The sequence below is a fragment of the Leopardus geoffroyi genome, chromosome D4, assembly GCF_018350155.1.
Source record: "Leopardus geoffroyi isolate Oge1 chromosome D4, O.geoffroyi_Oge1_pat1.0, whole genome shotgun sequence".
Taxonomy (NCBI): Eukaryota; Metazoa; Chordata; class Mammalia; order Carnivora; family Felidae; genus Leopardus; species Leopardus geoffroyi.
The window spans coordinates 61275798-61298195 of NC_059342.1; the positions used below are offsets into that span (position 1 = coordinate 61275798).

The following is a 22398-nucleotide window of genomic DNA, read 5'->3' on the forward strand; positions in this document are numbered from 1 at the left end:
TGTCTCCCTCTCTCTCTGCCCCTCCCCCACTCACGCTCTGTCTCTCTCTCTCTCTCTCTCTCTGTCAAAAATAAATAAATATTAAAAAAAAATTTACAAAGGTGTGGAATGGTGAAGGCCCTCTCCCTCAGTGGCATGGAGACAGGCCTTGCATTTCAGCATTTGTACTGGAGGCCAGGGGTATTCCTATTTTTTATTCCTCTTAGTTCTTTTTATTTATTTTTTATGTTTTTAATTGAGATAGAACTTTCATAAGTCAAATGCATATTTATGACTTTTGTAATAAATTTTTTATTTTAGAGCACAAGCTGGGGAGAGGGGCAGAGGAGGGAGAGAGAGAGAACCTCGAGCAGACTCCACGCTTAGTGTGGAGCCCAGGGCTCCATCCCACGCCTCTGGGATCATGACCTAAGCCTAAATCAAGAGTCAGAGGCTCAAAGGACTGAGCCACCCACGTGCCCAGATGACTTTGGCATATATATATGGCATATATATATGGCATATATATATATAGCATATATATGTGGCATATATATATTGCATATATATATTGCATATATATATAGCATATATATAGCATATATATATATAGCATATATATAGCATATATATATAGCATATATATATATATATATATATATATATATATATATGTATATATCTCCATGTAATCACCACCAAAATCTAGCCATGAATCAGGGCAGGGATTAGGGTGAGTGAGGCCTGTGAGGTGAGCTGTGTAAACACAGGGTCAGGTTCTGTCTGTTTTATTTAAAATTTTGATGTTTTGTTCATCGTGGATTTTTTGCTTTCATTTTGATTTTCAAAAGTATTTTTTATTTTTGATTGCTGATTCTTTTTGGCCCAACCTATAATTTCTTGCCTTGGAGAGAGCCAAGACTCACTCTAGTCTTGATCCTGTTAAATATTTTCAGCACCCAAGTGGCTCCTTCATTTCTTCAATCCCCTCAAAGGAAACCTCTGGCCAAGGTCAGGGGGTATTTAACAGGAACACATGACCTGGGATGTGTGCGATCATATTATGGGTGCCTATGCATGTGTTTCTCTGAGGGGGTTCATTCCTTTGATCAGTTTCTTGGAGGCCTTTGTAAAGTTAGGGATAAAACAAAGATAGACTAACAGGGAACCAGGGGAAAGTTTGCTATTCACTGAATCTAAACAGTATTATGGTCTTTGGTCGGGCCTGCAGGCCTCAGTGACACAGAATCACTGTGCCTCAGTCCCATCATCTGTCAAATGGAGTTGATAATCCTACTACCCCTGTGATTGGACTGCATAAGGGCCAGATGAGATAAGGGCAGTAAATTTCGTAGCACCCTGCAGAGTGCATTCAGCCAACATTTACTGAGCGCTTATGAAGTGCTAGGCGCTGAGCTGAGGGTTTTACGACCGTCACCTTACATGCTTACAGCCCAACGAGGAAGGTGGTGCGAGTCTCGGCCTGTCCGCGGGGGGACAGAGTGAAGACCAGCCACCCTCCACGGCGCGGGCTGGGCTGAAAGGGGGCGGCGCGCAGGTGGGGCGGGCCGGGGGCGGGGCGGCGCGGCGCCGCGGTTCCGGGATCCGGGTCCGGGTCTGCGCCGCCGCTCCCGGCGAGCGGAGCGCTGGCCCCAGCTGGCGGGCGCATGTGGGGGCGCGCAGCGCGGAGGCGCTGCCCGCTGGGGCTGCGGCGCGGCCGGAAGGCGCTGCTGGCGCTGCTGGCGCTGCTGGCGCTGGCCGGGCTGGGCTCCGTGCTACGGGCGCGGCGCGGGGCCAGGGCGGCCGAACCCGGACCCCCGCGCACCCCACGCCCGGGACGGCGCGACCCGGTCCTGCCGCGGCCGCCGGTGCCCAGCGACGCTCTGGGCGCGCGGGGCGAGGCGGTGCGGCTGCAGCTGCAGGGCGAGGAGCTGCGGCTGCAAGAGGAGAGCGTGCGGGTGCACCAGATCAACATCTACCTTAGCGACCGCATCTCGCTGCACCGCCGCCTGCCCGAGCGCTGGAACCCGCTGTGAGTCCGCAGGTGGCGGGGGGAACACTGCCCGCGGAGTCCCCGGGCCTCAGTTTAGGCATCTGTGAAGTGGCGGGGTGGAAATGGGGTGTCGAAATACCTGGGGATCGCGCGTCTTATTCTTTCTCGGAAAGTGGGCAGTGGAAGGGGTCATCTGGGTTGGGGCGACGCAAGAAAGTTTTAAAAAAAGAAAATAGAATAATCTCAGAAATTGACGAATCTCTTACTGGGCGCTCTCTCCTCCCTAAGAAGGTCTGTCATTCGGCTCTGAAAAAGTGGGGGAGGGTCAGGGCTAAGCAGACAGGTGTGAGACCCCCTTCGGGTGCTCTTCCTGGTTTCACAGCACCTTCCCCCCCCACCCCAGTCCAGCCCTGCCTGCATGTCCCTTCCTTGGTGAAACTAAGGACTCCTAGGGTTCGAGATCGTCTCCCCATTCACTTATCAGTGTGTGTCAGGCCCATGAATGAACCAGGAGGGGAGGGCGCCCCAGCAGGAGAGGTGAAAGGTCACTGGAAGGCCAAGTCTGAAGCTTCCCTCTCATTGGGAGCTGGATTCCTGAGCTTTAGGCAAAGGAGGGCAGGAAGGAGGTGCTGGTGGGAAGGGCTCCTTCTGGCTGTGATGCAGCTCAGCTCACTCCTGTGGGTGGTGCAGGCCCCGAGCTTGTGCAGTCAGAGGCCTAATTCCTGCCTGAGCTGCTGGCCCGGTGGGTTGTGCCCACTGCCTAGGTGAGAAGGGAGCAAGCTGGCAGAAGGTCAGACCTCCTGGCCTTCTCTCTCCTTTCCTGCATCGGTGGGGATCTTCTAGGTCCCCACTTGAGCCCTGTTCTTAAAGACTTGGAGGAAAAGAGGGCTCAGAGTGGGGGTCCCAAGAGGAGCCAGTGGAGCAGCCTGTGTGAGCACCAGGCACCTGCCACCCTTTCCTGCTCCCCTGAATTCCTGCCTTGGAGGTGTGGCAAAGATCTCAGGTGTCAGGACAAGTGACTCACCCCACAGCTGGAAAGTGGGGGATGTGACCCTCATGGCCTCTTTGGCATTGTGCTACTTTCAGGATTTGGGGATCCGTGAATCCTTGGCCAGAGAAAGCATGAGTGCCTGCTCCAGGAGCTGCTTACCACCCCCCCCCCCCCCGACCTTGGCAGAATTGGGAGGGACTCACACTTCACTGTCTTCCCTATTTTCCGGTATCTGTTCGTGTCTAGCCTCATGCTTTCCCCTGAGGCATCTTCACTGTTAATCTTTTTGAGTAGAACTTTGTTAGTGTTGGTAGCAGTTCCCCCCACTTTCCCTATCTGCAAAATAAGGAATGCGTAGAAATAACACCACCTAGGAATTAATAAAACATTGAACACACTGTGTACTCAATTCTTATTAGTTTTTCTTCCCTTCCCTGTTGCCAACAATGTCCTCAGGAGGTTGTTTTTAAGAGGCATGCAGGGATTGGTTGTAAAGTTGTTTTTTTTTTTCCGGGTTCCAACTTCCTTTATTGTCCCAGGTTGAGAAATCTCTTTCAAACACTGGATGACCTGTGGGGCTTATGGTATCCTTGTCTCCATGGTGACAGAGCTGCCCTGTGTCCTATCAGGATTTGCTTATAGATCCTGCTGTTGCATTGACTCTGGGAAGTTAATACAAGCCCAGCATGATAAGGAGTGTGAATGCCTCCTGCCTTTAATTCCTGCAGCAAGGCCTATTGGATTATTCTTGTCTAGCTGGAGAGAAAGGTGAGCTTGATCTGTGTTAGACTCAGCCAGGGAGGCCTGGAGGCATAACTTCTGCCCTCCAGGTCAGGGTCTTTGATGGAGACTCACTTTTACTATAGTTCATAGAAAGGTGAGGACCTAATCAGGGTCTTGAGTTTTAGCCTGAGAAACCAGAATAGCAGAATATAAATTTACAGTTGGAGTCAGGGTGGGTGTGGGGGAGTCCCTTGAGATTTTAACTGATAAGCAGAGGGTGGTTAAGATCCTTGAATGTCACTGAGGGAGAGGCCGAGTGAGCATCCTGTCTAACAGAGGCAAAGCCGTGCCCCCAAGGTAACATGCAGATCTGGGGCAGAGCTTATCTAGAACCCAGATTTTTTTTTTAAGTTTTTTTATTTATTTTGAGGAAGAGGGCACAAGTGGGAGAGGGTCAGAGAGAGAGGAAGAGAGGGAATCCCAAGCAGGCCCCACACTGTCAGCACAGAGCCGGACCTAGGGCTCGAACCCACAAACCGTGAGATCATAGCCTGAGCCAAAATCAATAGCTGGATGTTTAACTGACTGAGCCACCCAGGCGCCCCTAGAGCCCAGATCTTTTATTCCCTCCTCCCTTTTGGGGTGCAGACAATTATTTATCTATTTATTTTAATTATAAAAGCAATACATGTTCACTCTAGAAATTTTAGCATGTACAGGGAACCAAAAAAAAAAAAAAATCTTCCATAAACCTACAACCCCAGGAGAACCACTGCTAACATTTTGCTGTGTATCCTTTTGGACTTTTCCAGGTATAGAAATAGATTTTGAAAAATATACCCATGGGTATGTGAACGAGAACATATTCAAACATGAGTATGTACATAGGCTCACACATGGTTGTGACTGAAATCTTTACACTACATGGATGAAGCTGTTCCCATTGCAAGGAGTTGGGAACTACTAAGGGATCCGGCCTGGTTCTTCTTGGCGTCTGCAAGCCGTGATACTGCGTCTGCTCTCTTGGACAGACCAAACCGCTAGAGACACTTCAGTGTTGGCTCTAAGTCTTTGAGACTTGGTGTAGACCCCAGCTCTTCTGTGAGTCTGGTAATTCATGTGCCAGTGGATTAGAACACAGCTTTATTTCTGTTAGTTATAGCACGGAATCGAGGAGGAGGAGGAGAAGGAGGAGAAGGAACAGGATGACCAGGAATCCTTACGTGGTGGGATAGTAAGGGCAGGGTTTGCAAAACTCACAAACACGGTCTCCTTTGAGCCGAGCAAGGAGGTGGAACTTTCACTCTGAGATGGCAGCAGGCCAAAGTGGGGGGCCAGGAAGCTGGATTTGTGGCGTTGGGGAACTTTGAAATGTACTGATGCCAGGGACCTTCCCCAGAACAATTAATTAGAATTTCTGTAGGTAGCACCTAGGCTGAGGCTGATGTACACCTAGGGCTGAAAGCTACTGTCTTAGGGCCTGTGGGTTTTTTACTCAGAAGATGAAAAGTGAGTGCTTTTGAGCAAGGGGGAGAATGCCAGAATTAGACAAAGTGGGGATTCAAAACAGGTCAGGTGCCAGTGAAACCAGTGATGACATCACAGTCAGTTGTAAGGTGTGTCACGAGCGATGGTTGCTAATGTTGTACCAATATTGGCAAAGAGTTTTAGTTTTTATAGACCAGAGAAGCGTTGAGATAATCACTATAATGCCATTCTCATTTATAGTCCGACCTATTGAGCAGGAGGAAAAGGTGGAGTGACGGTGCCCTTGGGGCTGTGCATTTCCACATTTCCATGGCACATGGACGGGGATGTCACATGTGAACATCAGCCGTTCTCTGCTGTAGCTGAAGAATTTTGAGCTGCTGATTAGGCAACAATACATAGGTGTTCCGTGAACGTTTGCTCTGGTTTTAGCCTTATTAGTGCTATAATTGCAGATGTGTGTCTGAATTCAGGGATCAGGACTTGGGTGCTGGGATGGTGAAGAGTTTCAGAATCGCTCGAAATAGGCAATTCAGCTAAAGAGAGTGTGCTTGATGGGGTTGGCAGGAGGGAGTTGGTTAAGAGTTCTCTTTTTGCAGAGCGGTAGCCTGCTTGACCGTTCTCATAACAACATCGTCTTTGGAACAGCATCACGCGTAGTGTGGAGATTAGGCTAATGTTTCTTTGCTTCCCCAACAAAGTTGTAAACTGCAGATTATTCCGTTAATTTTTACCAGACCCATCTTGTGGTTGTCAGAGTAACATCCTTTCTTTGAATCGGTGCTTTAAGTCTGGAGAACGTGTTCAGTTTTAGTTAGTATCTTCATGATACCTTTTTCCATCCTTTTACTATCATTGATTCTATGTCCTAATGTTGTAGGCTTGTCTCTAAGTAGCGTGTTGCTGCATTTTGTGTGGTCATTAAGGAGAAAATCCAGACTGACGGTCTTTTTATTGGACATTTATGTCCTCATATATTTCGCGTGCTTACGGGATACTTAAGGCTTGATTATTTTGATCATGCCATCTTATTTTATGCTAATTGTTTTTCTTTTTCTGTGCTGTTTTCCTTTTTATTTTTCTTTTAACACTATTCTTTGAGTTGATAGAAGTTTTTTCTCTACCCTTCTCATTCCACTTTTTCTTCTCTACTAATTTGGCAGTTATACTGTTTATTTCTTTTATTATTATTATTTTACATTTATTTATTTTTGAGAGACAGAGTGAGACAGCACAAGTGGAGGAGGGGCAGAGAGAGAAGGAGACAGAATCTGAAGCAGGCCACAGGCTCTGAGCAAGCATTCAGCACAGAGCCCGATGCGGGGCTTAAACCCACGAATGGTGAGATAATGACCTGAGCTGAAGTTGGACACTTAACTGACTCAGTCACCCGGGTGCCTCAGTTATACTGTTTATTTCTAATCTTTGGTGGTAAACTTGAAAGTACATATTCAGCTCAGCAGGATCTAAAGTCTTTGGTGATCTAAAGTCACTGCTGTGAGATGTCTATACTGAGTTAAATTTGCCTGTCATTCTTATTTCTTTGTCATTTATATGAGGGTGTCTTTTATTTATTCAAGCATGTTAAGCATACTTATTTTATGCTTTGTGTCTGATAGCTCTAATATCGAGATTTGTATTTTCATGTTGTTCCTGGACCCTGAGGACTTTATTTCCTTTTCTATAAGCTGAGCCATGCATTTGAAAGAGTTTTTTTAAGGGTACCTGGGTGGCTCAGTTGGTTGAGCAGCTGACTCTTGGTTTTGGCTCAGGTCATAATCCCTGGATTGTGGGATCGAGTCCCACATTGGGCTCCGTGCTCAGCATGGAGCCTGCTTAAGATAATCAATCTCTCTCTCTCTCTCTCTCTCTCTCTCCCCCTCCCTCTCTCCTTCTACCCCTCTCCCCTACTCGTGTGCTCTCCCTCTGGCTTTCTCATAATGAATAAATAAATAAACAAGATTTTTAAGAAGTATTTTATCAAAAATTTTTTCCAACAGGGTTTCCCCAGACATTTTAATCTTCCATATTGCCCGGAGTGGAAGTCTTACATTCACTTAAAAAAAAAAACTACAAAAAAATACAAAACCTATTTCCTCTGTTAGTCATAGTTCATTTGGTTGAAAATAACTGTAAACCCAGTGCAAAATGCGAACTGACTTGAATATAAAAGAAAATATATTGGCTTCTATCAGAGGAAAGTCTGGGTTTGGGACTAGGTTCAGATTATTCTGGGCCCTGGATTCAGGGACTCAACTGGTGTCATTAGGCAAAAAATGTTCATTGGTCAGGCCTGGGGCATGTGACCTTCCCAGAGGGGTGTGTGTATACACATGTGTGTGCGCATGTGTGTGTGTTCAGCCTTGCGCAGACCACATGGCCTGCGAGTCTGGGAGACATGCTTCATCAAAGGGAACTCAAAGTGCAGGAATGTGAAGAAAGGAGAAAGGATTCTGGGCAGGCAGAACCCACCAAGGTACACTGTGACCTCCTTGGCCCTTTCTGCAACAGGTATGGATTTTCATTTTTTCAAAAGACTTTTATGTGATAACCTGAATATAAAGATAAAGGAAGACGAGGAGGTATTTACTGCACCCATTCATTCGCATCTGTATAATACGTAATCATATGTTATGCTAGCAGAGTTTATGGAAGTCCCTGCCCAACTGGGTTGCTGGGAAGGGAAAGTGGAATAATGCTTGTAAAATGCTTAGCACACTGCCTACCATGTAGTCAGCGCTCAATACATGTTATTATTATTACCAGGTACAGTACAAGGCATGAAGAAAATACAGCAAAAACCACAATTCACCCCCTGTCCTTACAAGACACATGGATTATACCGGAATGTTAAAGAAAGGATGGCTTGGTATGATTTAGCAGTGAATTTGACTCTGAGCTTCCTTTTGTCCCCTAGGCAAAAGTGGAACCCTGAGGCATGGATGCATAGCTGTTCTTATCTAATTAAAGGATGCTCTGCTTTTGGTTGGGAGGAGAATGAGAAATGCCACATAATTCTTTTCTATCCCTTCATAGCACCTGGGATGGGGAAGGGCACATAGAGGTTTTCAATAATTTTTTTTTTTGGTTAATTGACTTAAAATGAAAAATTGGAGAACTGAAGTAAAGACTTAGTTAATTCACAGTTCTAGAAGGCTAGACCCGTACATTTATAAAAGTCATTCAAATTGCTTTGATCATGCAATGAAGGAAAATTGCATATTTTTTTCAGCAGTATTTGTTTTGCAATCTGAACTTTTGGAACCTTGCTTTGAAAAAAGGGAAAAGGGAAAGTGTTTTTCCTGGAAACAAACTTAGACCTTCCGGAAGGATATATTGAACATTCACGAAGGACGATGCCCGTAAAGTATGTTTAGAGAAAGGAGGAGAAACTATACCAGGCCAAGAAAAAAGGAGCGGTCAGAATATGAAATTACTGCTCGATGAGGACATTTGCTATGTGTTACTAAAGAAATATGATCCAGCCTTTTAAAATTAATCTTTTTTGGGGCATGTGGGTGAAGCATCTAACTCTTGATTTCGGCTCAGATCACGACCTCACAGTCTGTAAGTTCGGGCCCCTCCTTGGGCTCTGCACTGATAGTGTGGAGGCTGATTGGGATTCTCTCTCTCTCCCTCTCTCTCTCTCTGTCCCTCCCCCTACTCTCTCGTGCCCTCTTTTTCAAAAATAAATAAACAGAAGTTTAAAAAAAGAAGGAGAAAATAATGTTAATGGTGCAAAGGTTATATCCAAGGGCTAAGCTGATTCTGATTCCAAAAATAGGTAACTCAAGCTTAGTGGCCCTGACACAGGCCCTCTCCTACTCTTCCCGCTCCTACTCTTCCCGCTTCCACCAAAACAGCTGCCCTCCTGCAGATATATGTTGTAACAAATAGACAACATATATATGTATATAAAATATTAATAGGTGTATCTGCATTTTAAAAGCCCCTGACTAGTAGACACGGCTCATGGAGAGGCTACGTCGTGCCGAGCCACAGCCCGCTAGAAGCTTTAGAAAGAATTAATTGCTTATACTCCATGAAAAAAAAAATGTGTTTCTGTGCAACCTAAAAATAAAGATTTTTTTATCAAAAAAAAAAAAAAAAAAGCTAAAATTTAGTTCCAAATGTACATAGGTCCGAGGAGAAATGAATGGAAAGAAGGACAGTAAAGTTAGGTTTTCAAAACTGAGGTTTATTCAATGTAAACAGTGGTCCTTTAGTATAAAATCACATCCTTAACCGTTGGTATTAAAATGGCTTTCTTCCCATGATAAGAATAAGTAGGAAGGTAGGAAGATCTCTGCTTGACCAAATAATGCTGGGACCAGATGTCAGTCCCTCCTCGGTGTTTTTGTTTATATGTTTCTGCTGCTCTGCAAAACCCCAAAGCCCAAGGCCACTGTTCTAGAATGTCCAGGTACTCTATCTGTGTCCCTTCAAATCATAAGAGCACTGGCTACATTTGGCACTATTACTCAGAGCTTCAAAATGTTCCTCTTCTTTTTAATATCATGTCATAATACATCTAAGAATTTCTCACCTAAGGGAATAATCAGAGATAACCCAGAAGGACGCTTGTAGTAACAATCTTTCTCTGTAACATTATTTATAATAGCAAAAAGCTGTAAATAATTCCAAAGGTCTGACAAGAAAACGTGAAATGTAGTGCAGGTTCATGAAGGAATGCTACAAAGACCATCCAAAACCCATTCTCAGAGACTCTTTTAACAGTACAGAAGAATAACTGCACTATCATATTAAATCAAAAAAGCAGGGTACAGATCTATAAACAGCAGTGTGTGTGAGCATGTGCTCACACACAAACAATAAACAATAGAAAGAAATATGCCAAAAATGTTAACAATGGAGATCTCTGAGCAGTGGGCTTATTGCTGCTTCTTACTTTATATTTTCCCGCATTCTAAAATTATTCACAATGAACATGCATCGTTTTTATATTCACAAAGAAAGATTATTTTTTTAAGTTTATTTATGTATTCTGAGAGAGAGAGAGAGAGAGAGAGAGAGAGAGTGCAAGCTGGGGAGGGGCAGAGAGAGAGAGGGAGAGCCTGACATGGGGCTTGATCCCACGAACTGTGAGGTTATGACCTAAGCTGAAACCAAGAGTCAGACACTTAACTGACTGAGCCATCCAGGGGCCCCCTTTTTCTTCTTAATTTATTACACTTTTAATTTTGAAAAATTCAAAGCTAGAGAAAATTTGTAAGAATAGCAGAACAGACTCCTGTACGTCCTTCCCCTAGATCCATTCATTATTTTGCCCCATTTACTTAACTTTTCTCTCTATGTGTGCTATATACTATTACACACATTTGAGAGTAAGTTTTAGCAATAATACCTTTTAGCCTTTGTTCCTTCGGCATGCATTTTCTAAGGACAGGGACATTCTCTCATGATACCATGATGTAGTTCTCAAATTAAGAAAGTTTATACAATACTGGATTTTTCCAACTGTGCCAACTTTTGGAGCAGCTTTATTTTTCCTGGACCTGGTATCTAATTGAGAATCAAGGGCGACATTTAGTTGTTGTGTCTCTTTAGCCCTGTCTCTGTCTCTTAGGACACTGGCATTTTAGCATTTTTTTTTTTTTAAAGTACAGGCTTACTGGTTTATAAAACATCTCTCTCCGTTGGGCTTGGCTGAAAGTTTCCTTGTGATTTATTTCAGCATAGGCCGTACCATAAACTTAGTGACTTGAAACAACAATAAACATTTGTGATTTCACATAATCTCTGTGGGTCAGGGATTCGGGAGTGGCTTAGCTGGGTGGTTCTGACTCTGGATCTCCCATGAGATCGCAATCCAAATGCTGCCTGGGGATTTCATCATCTCAAGGCCTGATTGGGCCTGGAAGATCTGCTTTCAAGAGGGCTTATCCCATGCTGGAAAGTTGGGGCTGGCTGTTGGCTGGAGGCCTCGGTCCCTCGCCACAGAGACCTCTCCACAGGATGCTTGAGTCTACTCGCGTCACTGCATGGAACTGGCTTTCCCCAGGATGGATGGTCCATGGGAGGGAACAAAGAGGGAACCTCAGTGTCTTAGGGCCTGGTGTTGGAGGACACGTACTGTCACACTTCTGCATTCTATCCCTGCGTGGTGGTTTTCAAATATATCCACACATTCTTGGCAATCATCCCCTTCAAAGGACGGAGCCTGCCTCTCCTCCCCTTGAGTGTGGGCTGGACTCCCCTCTGTGGAGCACAGTGCTAAGTAGTAACCACTTCTGTGAATCAGAAGCCTTTGGCGTCCAAGGATTTGCGTCCCGCTGCTCGGGCTGCTGGGGATGCCCTGTCGTCACTTTAGGACACCAGAGCTGTTATGCTTCCAGCCTCAGCTGACTTTGACTCCAGCGTGTAGAGCAGGGCCTGCAAACGCAGCACGAGCGAGGATGTGAGTGTGGTTGAGAAGAGCTGGCCTCTAACAGAGTCTCCCAGATACGCCTGTTCATGTGGAGGGTCCTCCCAGTGACAGCAGAGCTCTCTGCAGAGACTGCCCTGGAGTTTAGGAAGAGGGCCTGGAGCAAGACCCTGGGAGGGAGGACAGGTAGGGAGGAGGGCGAGGCAGGGAGGTGTGGTGCAGGGCTCTTCATTGGATCAGATGGCCCACCTGAGCGTCCGGCCGGGGGCAAGCCACAACCCCATGACTGGGCCTCTGGACATGAGGACCCCAGCCAGGTACGTGCTCACAGGCATTCTGTGAACCGCCCAAGTTATCCCACTTCTCTGAGCCTGGCCTTCCAAGCGGGAACAACACATGCCAACACTGAAAGTGGTTTTGAGAGTTAAATGAAGTAGGACATTTCATTAATTTTAAGTCTTTTTTTTTTTTTTTTTCATATTGAAGCATCTCTGAGATTTGGATGTATCTTAAAATCAATGCATCCTCCAGTTAGGATAAGCAACACTTGTCCTTAGAGGTTCTTAAAAGAATGGTGTGTGTTCCAAACATTGGCGTCTTTAATTTTTATGAAATATTGCAGGCTGGAGATGTGGTAGCAGTAAAGAATTGGTAACTTCTTAAGACGTCTCAGTTGTATTGTGTTTTATTATGGAGAAAAAAAGGCGTCCTTATATCTTAGATAGATTGAAATATTCATGGATGCTGTGATATTCTGGGTTTTGCTTTAAACTAGTCTGGGATGGGGTGCCTGGGTGGCTCAGTCAGTTATGCATCTGACTCTTGATCTCGGCTCAGGTCATGATCTCACGACTCATGGGATAGCTGAGTGTGGAGCCTGCATGAGATTCTCTCTCTCCCTCTCTCTAAAACACAAAACAAAACAAAACAAAACAAAACAAAACAAAACAAAAAACCCTAGTCTGGTGAGGGCATAGATGAATCAAGATACACCATGCATTGAGAATTGTTGATGTTGGGCAAAAGGTCCCAGGAGTTCCTTATAATGTTTGAAAAAATTCATGATGAAACAAAAGGAGAAAAACCACAAGAAATAAAGTGGATACATAAAGGGCTTTTTCTCTGCTTTTTTGCATTATTCAGGTCTCCTCCTCAATGTCACCTCCTCTAAGAGGCCCTCCCTGATTACCTGTTCTGTGGTTGCTCCGTTTCCCCCTTCCCACTGCCCTCCACAGTTGCTCTGTTTTGCACCCTGCTTTTCTTTATAGCACCATTACTTTCTGAAATTACTGATACGTTTGCTTATTTGATCATTGTCCCCTTGAATGTAAGCCCGGGGGCTTTTTTTTTTAATCCACATAGTAGGTGATCAGGAAATATTTGGTGACTGACGGGTAAGGGCCCGCTGACGCGTTGCCTGGTACCGGCAGTTGGCTGATCTAGCTTTACTCCTCATCCTGCTTGGTCCTGCGTCCCTTTGACGTGCTGCACAGCCTGCTGTGAGGTCTTCCCTTTCTGCCCAGGCCGGCTGGCTGGTCTTCAAGCATGTATGCTCTTCTCGCATTGCCAGCTCCGCATTCCAGCCCAGTCTTGTGGGTGCCCCTCTGGGGTTCTGTTCCTCCCCTCTCTTGCCATTACCTATGGAAGGTCTCCAGGCACGGCCCAGTCCCTGGGATGACATTGGGAGTTTCTCGTGAGCCACTCTGAGAAGAGAATTCTCTGTCAACTAGGGAAACTCCTTAGGAAGTAGCTAGAAACCCTACTAAAGAAAGAGGAAACTTATTGGTTCCTATCACTGCCAGTCAAGGCACATGCCCCCACCCCCACCGGGAGGCCACAGAGTGGGGCAAGGAGCGGGGTGGGTACTGGAAGGGGGGTGGTCAGTGTCCTCTATGCAGCCCTTCTGGACTGTTTGCACATTCTAGCAGTGGCTCTGGTTTCTGCACACACCACCTTTGTAAGCATCGCTGCTGCCCGGGTAACGTGCCGGAGAGGGCAGTGAGATGCCAGTGAGCAACCAGAGCGCTGTGACTGACACCTGCTGGACCAGAGGCGCGCGTGTGGGCAAGGCGCCCGAGGAGCATCCACAAGCGAGCAGTTGCCCCCACAGGCTGTCCCAGGGAGAGGATGGGGCTGAGCTGTTCTCGAAAGAGGACAGAGAGTTTGCCAGGTAGAGAAATGAGGAAAGGGCGTTCCAGGCAGAGGGCTTGGTCTGAGCACAGGCCTGGCAGTGGAATCAGAAGGGAGAGGACCCACGAGAGAGGTGCTGAGGAGGGGGAGGTGGCCATCGTCCTCCCTTCTGAGTCTGCTTAGCTCGTATGTTGCTCAAATCTGAAATTTGCTTTAAAGCCTCAAAATAGTGTCCCACGGTTCAAGCTTCTTGGTGTCACTTTAGAACCTTTCTTAGACTCCGCTGGGGCTCCTAGAGGAACACTGGGGTCTCTGGAAGATCCCAGCAGATTATTTTCCATTCCCTAGGAGGAGGTCTCAGGACTGTGACCTGTGTCCCCTTCACACCTCCATCCCTAGGACCAGCCTGGGCCTGGTACACACAGTCAGCTGCGGATTCTCGATTCCCTGAAGCTGTGTTGTATTTGCAGGTGCAAAGAGAAGAAATATGATTATGACAAGTTGCCCACGACATCTGTTGTCATAGCGTTTTATAATGAAGCCTGGTCAACTCTCCTCCGGACAGTTTACAGTGTCCTCGAGACGTCCCCGGACATGCTGCTAGAAGAAGTCATCCTCGTAGATGACTACAGTGACAGAGGTAAGCCCTCCACATGAGCTCTTGGAGGGGCCTGGCTTCCCAGAGCAGTGCCTGGGAGGCAAGAGTGCGACTCGGGAGGGGTGGAATGGGCCCCAGGAGGACAGGCTTTCTGTGTCTCCGTGTGCCCCGCCCCTGCCAGGAGCTCGGAGCCTGCTGGGATGCAGGTGTGTGGACAGAGGGCTCTACCACATGGTGCTACAGGAGACAGAGCACTCAGGAAGAATGGCTGACCTTAGTCTTGAAGTAGTTTGTGGGCAGCAGAGGTGGAGAGAGGGTGTTTTAAGTGGAGGCACAGAATGTGGAAAGCCTCCGAGGCACAGTGTTGCATGATAGGCTCTGTAGGTAGTTCAGGAAGGACGGAGGACCAGCAGGCGGAGGAGAGGTATGAGACATGGGGAAGGGTGCAGGCGTTACACGCGAGGCCGAGGCATCGGGACTTTGTCCTGAGGGCGGGGAGAACAAAGCAGGACTTTTTTTTTTTTTTTAATTTATGTTTATTTTTTTTTGAGAGAGAGAGAGCAAGCAAGCCAGGGAGGGGCAGAGAGAGAGGGAAAGAGAAGTCCCAAGCAGGCTCCACACTGTCAGCACAGAGCTTGACGTGGGGCTCGAACTCACGAACCATGAGATCATGACCTGAGCCAAAACCAAGAGTCGGCTGTTTAACTGACTGAGCCAGCCAGGTGCCCCTAGGGCAGGGTTTTAAACAGGAGAGCAGTTTTGCCCTTTGAGGGATCCCTCTAGGCTGTGGGTGGAGAACGGTATACAGGGGAGCTCTGCAGGGAGGCCGGGGGCTGTAGAGGCGGCCCAGGTGAGAGATGGAGGCTGGGTGTCTGGTGGTAGTTGAGGGAAGGGGAGGAGGAGGAGGGGTGTTTGAGACATGGCATCTGGGGGACCTGCAGGCCCTTGGAATGGGTTTCTGGGTGAATGGTGCTGCTGTCCCAGAGCTAGATAAGCCACCCAGGGCAGGAGTGACAGGTCTGGGAAAGGAAGTGGGGCATTTGGCTTTGGATTTGTTAAGTTTGAGATGAGATCGGAAAGGGGCAGCCCAGACAGGAGAAGAACTGAATCCAGGGAGAGGCGTTCCATTGAGAGAGTGACCCATATCCCTATAGGCCTGACCGGTGACCTGGGGTCCAGCAATTCACATGCAGTCCAGAGTTGGCACTCCATTTATTCAGTGAACATATTTTGAGCTTCCACCTTTGTGCCAGGCACCATTCTAGGCACCAGGGATTCTGTGGGAAACAAGACAAGTCCCTGCTCTCGTAAAACCCACATTCTAATGGGTGGAGAGGTGGGTGGGGATGGTCAATGAACATGTAAAGAATAATACACGATGACACGACACAATACAAAATAACATAGCATAATATAGCAATATAGCAGGTGGACTACAGCAAGGGACAAAGTGCTGTGAAATAAAAGTCAGAGCAGGAGAGTAAGGGGAGCTTGGGGACGGGCCCTCCTCTAGCCTGGTGGAGGGCAGGAAGCCTCCCTGAAGAAGTGGTTTTAAGCCAAAAGCTAGGATGTAAAGGAGGCAGCCCAGTGGCCCCAGTTGCAGGAAGAAGCTGGGCCACGCAGGCATTCTGCAGGGCAGACCGTTGGCCAGTGGGGAGGTGATGCGGGAGATGAGGTGCCAGGGTGGGCGAGGCCAGACCAGGCAGGGCCTTGGAGGCTGCCATAAGGGGGTTTAGGCATAAATGAGCCTGATGGGAGCCATCTGAGGGCTGCTGGGGGGACAGGAAGGTCCCTCAGTCTTGGGCTCACTGTGCTGCCATGTGGGGCATGGCCGATGGATGGGAGTGAGGTGGAGGGGCTGCTGTGGTCATGCCACATGCCATGTGACTAGCTGAACTGGGGGAGCTAAGCTCAGCTGAGGGGAAATGTCAGGGTCATAGCAACAGGGAGAGCCGTGGGCTGAGTTGTTAGTCTCAAGCCAAATTACCATCCGTGGGCCACACAGAAGGGCAGCAGCTACTGCTTCGTGGGCATCTTGCTGTTTCAGGCTCTGTCTGGTCCGTCCGACTTCAAAGCTTGGAGTATGTGTCCTAATTGGTGGGTGTGTTTGGCCGTTCTCACAGAGACTCTAAACAACAGTGATTTACATGGGGAAAAAAATGATATCTCTCCCATCACAAAGCTCACGTAATGGTCTAGGGCTGGTGTGGCGGCTTCATAGTGTTGGGGCCTGGCTCCTTCTGCCTTGTATCTCCACATTCTCTAGGACGTTGTGCTGCCCCGGTCTGCGTGCCCCGGGCTGGTTCTTCACCTTCTGCGCGTTGTCATCGGCAGGAAGATCTCATGGGGCTGGAGAGCTAAACTTGAAAGTTGCCCTCATATCCCATGGAGCAGAGCAGGGGTCACTTGGCCACACCTAGCTGCAAGGGAGGCTGGGAACTGTAGCTTCTGTGGTGGGTGTTTGGCGACAGTTGGGGCTTGATGCTGCATGAAGCCCATTAGGCACTGGGCTCTGGGGTCAGGGCACCTGGGTCAGAGGTGAACTTTACCGTGAACCTGTCATGGCACCTGGGCCAAGTCACTTGTCTTTTCTGAGCCTCAGTTTCTCATCTGTGAATGGGTTTGTCCACACTTACATCAGAGAGTGGTGAGGAACAAATGAGATCAGGCATAGGATGGACTCTCACGTTGGCCAGCACATAGTAGGTACTCATCTCCCTTTCCTTTGGTCCTCTCCTCCTGGGGCTGTTTTAACGTTTATTTATTTTTGGGACAGAGAGAGACAGAGCATGAACGGGGGAGGGGCAGAGAGAGAGGGAGACACAGAATCGGAAACAGGCTCCAGGCTCTGAGCCATCAGCCCAGAGCCCGACGCGGGGCTCGAACTCCCGGACCGCGAGATCGTGACCTGGCTGAAGTCGGACGCTTAACCGACTGCGCCACCCAGGCGCCCCCTGGGGCTATTTTAAATCTGTGCTGGCACTGGTCCAAGCTCCAGCACTTTGCAGCCACTCAACCTTGAGCAAGTCCAGCGTCAACCTTGGCTTCAGCCCCTATAAAGTGGGATACTCGTCCCTAGCTCGCAGAGTCACAGTGAGGATTAAATGAGATAAAGGCAGGTAACATGCTACGTCAGTGCCTGGCATATTGTCGTACCTGTACTTTTATGAAATATTAACAAAATGTAGAGTACCCCCAATATTTCAGAAATGTATTCATTCAGAAGCAAGGATCAGATTATTTATTTGATCTTTGTGGGATTGAATAGCTCCTCAGCAGGCAGGACCAGGGTATGAACCCCTTCTGCATAGCTCACTTCTTCTCGTGAGTGTAAGTGTGGGTCTCTGTGGGGCCGAGGCTGCCCTCTCCATCATGGTGACCTGCGCCACAGACAAGATGCCTGCTCAAGCCGTGATGACAGGATTTGTGCCCTGCCCCTCCCCCTGGCCTTTCCACACGCCAGTCTGAGCTCCGTGCAGGGGCGCCAACCCTCCCCGGGCATGGGAGGGCAGTTCAGACAGACCTAGAATGGATGCTGACCAAATCCATAAAGAGTACAAGGAGGCTACATGTGCATTTTCTTTTTTTCCCTTTATTTTTTTTTTGCACCTGTGTGTTTACTGGGCATAGCCACCACCAATTAGCTTTGCTTGGGAAGTCACCTCCCTTATTCCTGCTACCAGCTTATTTGCAGTTATATTTAGGATGAAAAAAAAATCAACCAATGAAATGCTTTTTTTTTTTTTAATGTCAAGAATATTTAGGGAAACATTTTTACAAACTGAAGCAACCTAGAACAGTTTACAGACTTTTCCCTTTTGCTGATGATTGAAGACTTTCAGACGACACCCACAATGATTAGGGGGGATTCTCTCATTTTTATTTTGCCTGATGGGCTCCCCCCACCTCCACCTGACCCACGGAGGGGTGGGAATCAGGGCCTCCTGCCCCTGAACCTGTGTGTGAAGTCTGGAGTCCTGAGGCCAGCCCTCGCTGTGGAGGAGACCTTTCAACTTTTAAAGCCTCATTTCTTCTTATGCAAAATGGGACAAACGCATTCTCCTAACCAGTTTGCGTTTGTTTAGCAAGGCTGAGAGATTGAAGAAAGCTCTGGGAGGCAGTAGTAAGTCCATGGATTCAAGCCAGGGCGGCTGGGTTAAAATCCTGGCTCCTTAGCTCACTTGTTCTGCGATCTTGACACATTACTTAGCCTCTCTGGCCTCAGTGTTCTCATCTATCAATGGGGATAGTTGTAGTACCTACCTCATGGGAAAGTTCTGAGGCTCTGATGAGTTCATATAAATCACCTGGACAGTAATTCTTACAATAGGCCCTCTAGTGGTAGCTGCCATTATTATTATTACTATTACTGTGTCAAATGAAATGAGCTCCTGACAAAATTTGTGTTAACATAAATGTAAATAAAATTTGTCAACATAATTCCACATAAATTAAAATTTTATAACACGTTACATAATTAGTTAATATAAATAAACCAAGTGTATATTAACCCAGTTTTCCTGAAAAATGGTGGTTGGGCAATTTTTGTGTGTTTTATTTTTAAATGTTCACAAGTCAAGGTGTAATGTATTTTTGAGGGGGTAACAGCTTTATTGAGATATATCCAGACACCACATGCACCCATTTCAAGCACACAATTCAGTGCGCGTGTGTTTTGACGGGGAGCCCTGGGTGGTTCTGGGATTCCTCTGCCCCAGCCACCCACCCCTGGCCTTCGTCGTACACGTCCAGCCTTGGTTCTGCGTGAGGTGAGGACATCCCAGGTAGGTGCAGAGCAAAGGAGGCTTCTGTCTATTCAGTTGTCATTTGGGGCTAGGGAGGGCCTGGAAGGATGCCACTTGGCATGCGTAGTGGTGACCCCGCTTGTCTCGCTTGCCTCCCCAGAGCACCTGAAGGAGCGCCTGGCCAATGAGCTGTCCGGGCTGCCCAAGGTGCGTCTGATCCGCGCCAACAAGAGGGAGGGCCTGGTGCGAGCCAGGCTTCTAGGCGCTTCCGCGGCGAAGGGTGAAGTGCTGACCTTCCTGGACTGCCACTGTGAGTGCCACGAGGGGTGGCTCGAGCCGCTGCTGGAGAGGTGCGTGAGCGTGCGAGTGGGGGCCCAATGCTGTGCAGAAGCAGAAACAAATTTCTCACCTTGGCGCCTGGGTTCAGATGCCCCTGGGGCAAGTCCTCTGTCACTGGGCATGATAACAGTCTGTGCCCCACACGGCTGCAGCGGCCATTAAATGAATGAATACACATACAGCCCTTAGAACATGCTAGCATGTATGAGGCCTTTTTAGTGTTTACTTTTACCACTACTTATTATACACGTTTGTTGTGGAACACTTAGGAAGTATTTTGATCAACCAAGAAAAAGCTATTAATCATATAGAATCACAGTGCTGAAGAATATACGTTTTGGTGTATTTCCTTCAAGCAAGGCTGTCTTATCCATTATACCCAGTACCTACAATGCTTAGGACCCATGAAATTTTTTAATAGACCCGCAAAAATGTTTTTATGTTAATTATTTTACATCAGAAGAAAAAAAATGAGCATCATAACAATGGATTTAGCCTGGAGTGTGGTTTGTCCTTCTAGCAATAAAGTCATAAAATACAGCTTTAAATATATGTTATTTTTTATGAAGTCATGAAAAGTCATAACACAGCCCTGTCTTTAAGGGCATGTCTCCTGCTGTCCCACAGCCTCATACGCTAACCCTCCCAATCTGCCTGTCCTCCAAATCTACTGCCGCTGGGCTCCTCTCCTCTCCTCTCCTCTCCTCTCCTCTCCTCCTTCATCTCCCTATTCTCCTGAGTCAGCATCACAGCAGGCAGGAGCTGGGCTGGCAAAGTCAGAGCTCCTCCAGGTGGAGGAGGAAGGTCCAAGATTGAGAGGGTCTTCGTTTGGTCCCTCCCCGCGGAGCAGGCAAAGGGTCAGAAGATCAGAGTCTCTGGGGCGCCTGGGTGGCTCAGTCAGCTAAGCGCCCAATTTCGGCTCAGGTCATGATCTTGCAGTTCGTGGGTTTGAGCCCCGTGTCAGGCTCTGTGCTGATAGCTTGGAGCCTGAAACCTGCTTTGATTCTGTGTTTCCCTCTCTCTCTGCCCTTCCCCTGCCCACGCTCTCTCTCTCTCTCTCTCTCTCAAAAATAAAACATTTAAAAAAATTTTTTAAAGAAGATCAGGATCTCTGCAGTTGGCAAACTGCTTTCCCATGGCCTCTAGCACTTTGGTTGCCACGGTCTGTCTGGAAGAGCTGGGGACCCACTTTCCTCCCTTCCTGTGTGAGACCAGGCTGTCCCCTGCTCTGCTACTTCTGCTGTCCTATCTATGTCCTGTCCCCTGTGGGTCCCACAGCTGCCTCCTTCTCCTCCTCAGCTCTGATGAGCTTCACCAGCAGCAAGGACCCAGGGTTCCTCAGGCCTGTGATGGAATTTTACAGCATGGTGACAGCTAAGGGTTCCCTCTGGAACCTGGACCAGTGGGTTTGCCCTTCACCCCTTCCCCACTGTGAACACACATGGCTGCCTCTCGGCCGATCTGAAGTCCCCTGATGCACTAATACCACCCAGCATTCCACTCCAGCCCATCCTCTGAAGGCCAGTGAGGCAGCCCTCCCCATAGACAAGTCCTTGTTCCATATCCCCAGATAAAAGGATTCTCCACCCTGGCTACCCATAGAACCCCATCTGGGTAACTTGTAAAACATACCAACTCCTGGGGTGCCTGGGTGGCTTATTCGGTTAGGCATCCGACTTTGGCTCAGGTCATGATCTCACTGTTCATGAGTTCTAGCCCCGCATCGGGCTCTGTGATAACACCTCAAACCATGGAGCCTGCTTCAGATTCTGTGTCTCCCTCTCTCTCTGCCCCTCTCCTGCTTACACTCTGTCTGTCTCTCAAAATAAATAAACATTAAAAAAAATTTTTTTAAAGCATACCAACTCCTTGGTCTCATGGCCAACCACTGGATCTTAATCTCTAGAGGTGGCCCCGGGCTTCTGGATGTTTCAGAAGCTCCCCAGGGACCTAGGTGTGTACCAGAGTTGACACACGCTGGTCCCTCAGATGGTCCCAAATGGGAACCCTCCCTGTCCCTTGGACGGTCCGACAGGAGCAGTAACCATGTTCCTCCAGGGGCTTTGGGCAATAGATATTCTTTGGTTTTCAAGTCAGGTGGGTGGTGCTCCTGGCATTTTATGAGCCGGGGACTGGGGATGCCAGACATCCCACAGTGTGCAGTTCAGCCCTGCACAACAAAGACTGGTTCTGCCCCACATGCCAGTAGCATGCCTGCCCCCGCCCCCCACCCACGGGGCAAGCTGTTACTGGGCCTGCACACTTTCTAACCATGGTTCAGGGTCCTTTACTCCAATGCTGGCTCCCCCAGTTTTCCTTTTCTTATAAAAATTAGGCCACCCGACCAGTTTGATTGCAAGTCACAACTTCTTCTGGTCTCTGTCAGGGGCTAAGAAGCTTCTTTGAACCTGCCCAGCAGGTCAGCCACTTGTCTTCTCAAACCTTTTAAGAGTGCCCTAAGTTTGTTTAAAGAATTCGGGGGGGGGGGAGGGACACCTGGTGGCTCAGTCAGTTAAGCCTCTGACTTTGGCTCAGATCATGATCTCACGGTTTGTGAGTTCGAGCCCTACATCGGGTTCTCCGCTCTCAGTGCAGAGCCTGCTTTGGATCCTCTGTCTCCCTCTCTCTCTGTCCTTCACCTCCTACCCCTGTCAAAAATAAATAAACATTTAAAAATTAAATCTTCCTCAGTTAGTGAATGCACAGGTTTTATTCATACAGTCTATCCTGAACAATGCAATTTCGCCGAATATTGTAATTCTTACCTGAGTGTGGTATTCACTTTGCCCCCTCTGACTTTCTGGGATTATTCTAAGGACACTTACAACTCAAGTCTGGTCGATCTCTGTTTCTTCACATTGCTCTGTGTGACTTACGATGTTTTAGGTCTCAAATTCCAGATAAAAGCCCCCAGAATGTAGCCCAGAGAAATCCAGTGTTCACACACAGGCCAGTCCCACTTCATCTTCCCTAGTGCACTGTCAAGTGCAAAAAAAAAAAAAACCCTACACGATATGGCAGCATGCT

At 47.9% G+C, this 22398-nt stretch overlaps 1 protein-coding gene across 1 annotated transcript in view; it reads left to right on the forward strand.

Moving 5' to 3' along the window:
- The first annotated feature begins 1580 nt into the window (after window positions 1–1580).
- Window positions 1581–22398, forward strand: part of GALNT12 (polypeptide N-acetylgalactosaminyltransferase 12) — a 37249-nt gene continuing 16431 nt past the window's right edge. Inside the window, exons 1-3 of the mRNA XM_045467860.1 lie at window positions 1581–2011; window positions 14160–14329; window positions 19193–19382. Of these exons, the coding sequence (XP_045323816.1) occupies window positions 1647–2011; window positions 14160–14329; window positions 19193–19382 (725 nt within the window). The 5' untranslated portion in view covers window positions 1581–1646. The remainder of the gene's footprint in view (window positions 2012–14159; window positions 14330–19192; window positions 19383–22398) is intronic.